The 2059-nt window shown below is 41.0% G+C and overlaps 1 protein-coding gene across 1 annotated transcript; it reads right to left on the bottom strand.

Annotated features, from left to right (window-relative positions):
* Window positions 1–261: 261 nt before the first annotated feature.
* LOC118045717 (protein IRX15-LIKE) lies at window positions 262–1635 on the bottom strand. Its single transcript, XM_035054410.2, has one exon. It carries the CDS (start codon window positions 1424–1426, stop codon window positions 491–493), a length of 936 nt encoding a protein of 311 aa, XP_034910301.1. The 5' UTR covers window positions 1427–1635; the 3' UTR covers window positions 262–490.
* Window positions 1636–2059: the final 424 nt, after the last annotated feature.

Genomic DNA, 2059 nt, shown 5'->3' with positions numbered 1-2059 from the left:
TAAGCATCCCAATACTGTAAAAGTAAATGCGGGTATGGTAAATTTTTCTTTTTTAAAAAATCATTTTCTTTGTTGTGCTTGCCATTCATGCCGTGACTGCCTCCGCAGAAAAATCCATGTCCTAGACAGTTTTTTGTGGTTTCGAAACGACAAGCACGCAATTGCAATAAACGATCAATTTCCCACAAAACTTCATCATCTGAACTATTTATTTGTTTCTGACTTGAGCATTGTGCTGCCATAGCAATGAACAAAGAGAAATAACACAAAATTGACAACTGAGTCTTTCAATTCCGTGAAATTACATCTTACATAGCCAAAAAGAATTATTTTTTACACTCCCCAGCCAAAGAAAAGAGAAAAGGGAAAAACAGAAGGAGGGTCTAAGAATTTCAAATGATCATAAATAAACCACATTTTATACCTTGTTTATACCACCATTGACCCCTCGGGAAGACCCTTATCATGATCAAGAGGATACTCCAAACAATTAGGGAGAAGAAGCTGCTGTATGGTTGCGACAGAACTGGAAGCTGTTCTCATCCATTTTCTCCACCACAAAATGAGCAAGCATGTCATTAGACTCCACCAGGTTCTCTCTGCACAAGAACTCATCACCATAAATTCTCTCCACGTTTCTGTAGTAGTCATGCACGAATATGTGAGTCTTAGCATTGCTAGCCTTCTTGCTCCTCGCTAGCACACCAGATGTGAAGATTGGTGTCATCCTCCCCGGCCCCTCCGGTCCATCCCCCCTTGGCCCGTCGATCAATATCACATCCCAGTCAACCTCGTAAACATGATTAGGCAAGTCATTAATCCCAAGCTTACACTCTGAGAAGAGTAAATTCTGCACTGGCCTGCATTCGTTTTTTATTTGCTCCTTGGTGGAGGCAATGAGCTCTCTCATTTCTTTCATCTTGGTTGTGTATTGGACATCAAAGACATCAATTTCAGGATGCAACTCTTCATAATAAGCTGCGTAGTAGCGGTTTTCTTCGATGAAAACGGTGCGGCCGTTGTGGTTAAGAGCTTTCCAAAGAGGTGTCTCGTGTGTTAGACCAAAAACAAGAAAGTTACAAGGAGATGAACACTTTCTAAGTACGTCAGATATTGGCTTGATTTCGGCATGGGACATATGGAAACTGTCATTGGATCTCGAGGCATAGTGGAGGAGAGTATTGATGACTGTTGTTGGCAGTGGAGCATTATTGCCGAAGGTGGAGCTAGAAGCGGAGCCAGTGGCCATGGTGGTGGTGATGGTTTTTATAGGTAAAGTCTCTCTCGTGTAGATCAGTGTAAGAAGGAAAGCGATGGTGAAGAATGATACAAAGGCAAGGAGCCATAATCGATTGGAGCCTCCTTGTTTCTGGATGTAAGGATGAAGAAGGATCAGCTTTGTGTTGTTATTGTTATTGTTCTTCATTTTTTGAGTGAGAGGGAGAGAAAGAGAGAGAGAAGTGTAATCGTGAAATCTCTGATCTGGCTGTGCTGTGGCGGTCAAGATCTTGAATCTTGATGGAAATGAGAAAAGAGAGAATGATTTTAAAGATGGGGTTAGCTAGCTCAAGGCAGCAAATCAATGTTTGAAGCAACAGGAGATGGAGCTCAGCCAAGTACGAACAATGACATGTTAATCACATTTCAAATGAACCTAATGCTACCATTGAAGATAAATAATTACCTCATATTTGGGAGCTGATATTTGCACTAATTTATTTTATTTAAAAAATGCAATTACGATTGGCCAAACGACTCCTTTTCTTTTTCTTTTTTTTTCATGGTCATGGAAAAGAACAGGGAGATCCGTCCACATTTGATGTGCAGTAGGAGCAAGACGCAAAGTGGTTGGGCTGGAGCTAGCCGTAGCTGGTGTGTCTCCAGCGACCCCATAACTAATTACAAGTCAGAAGTCGCTTTTCCTTCTTCATCTTAGTTTTAGTTCTCAAGCAACCTCCATTATACAATATCATTTCTTAAAATGGTAGTTACCTTCTGAGAGAGACCATTTACCAGCAAAAGATTCCTGTCCAAAAGCAACCGTTGGATTATATATGCC

Source organism: Populus alba, chromosome 5 (assembly GCF_005239225.2).
Source record: "Populus alba chromosome 5, ASM523922v2, whole genome shotgun sequence".
Lineage (NCBI taxonomy): Eukaryota > Viridiplantae > Streptophyta > Magnoliopsida > Malpighiales > Salicaceae > Populus > Populus alba.
This window is presented reverse-complemented; position numbering and strand designations above follow the sequence as displayed.

Excerpts from the sequence above, each read along its gene's own strand:
- LOC118045717 (XM_035054410.2), bottom strand. The coding sequence starts at position 1,426 with ATGAAGAACAATAACAATAACAACACAAAGCTGATCCTTCTTCATCCT.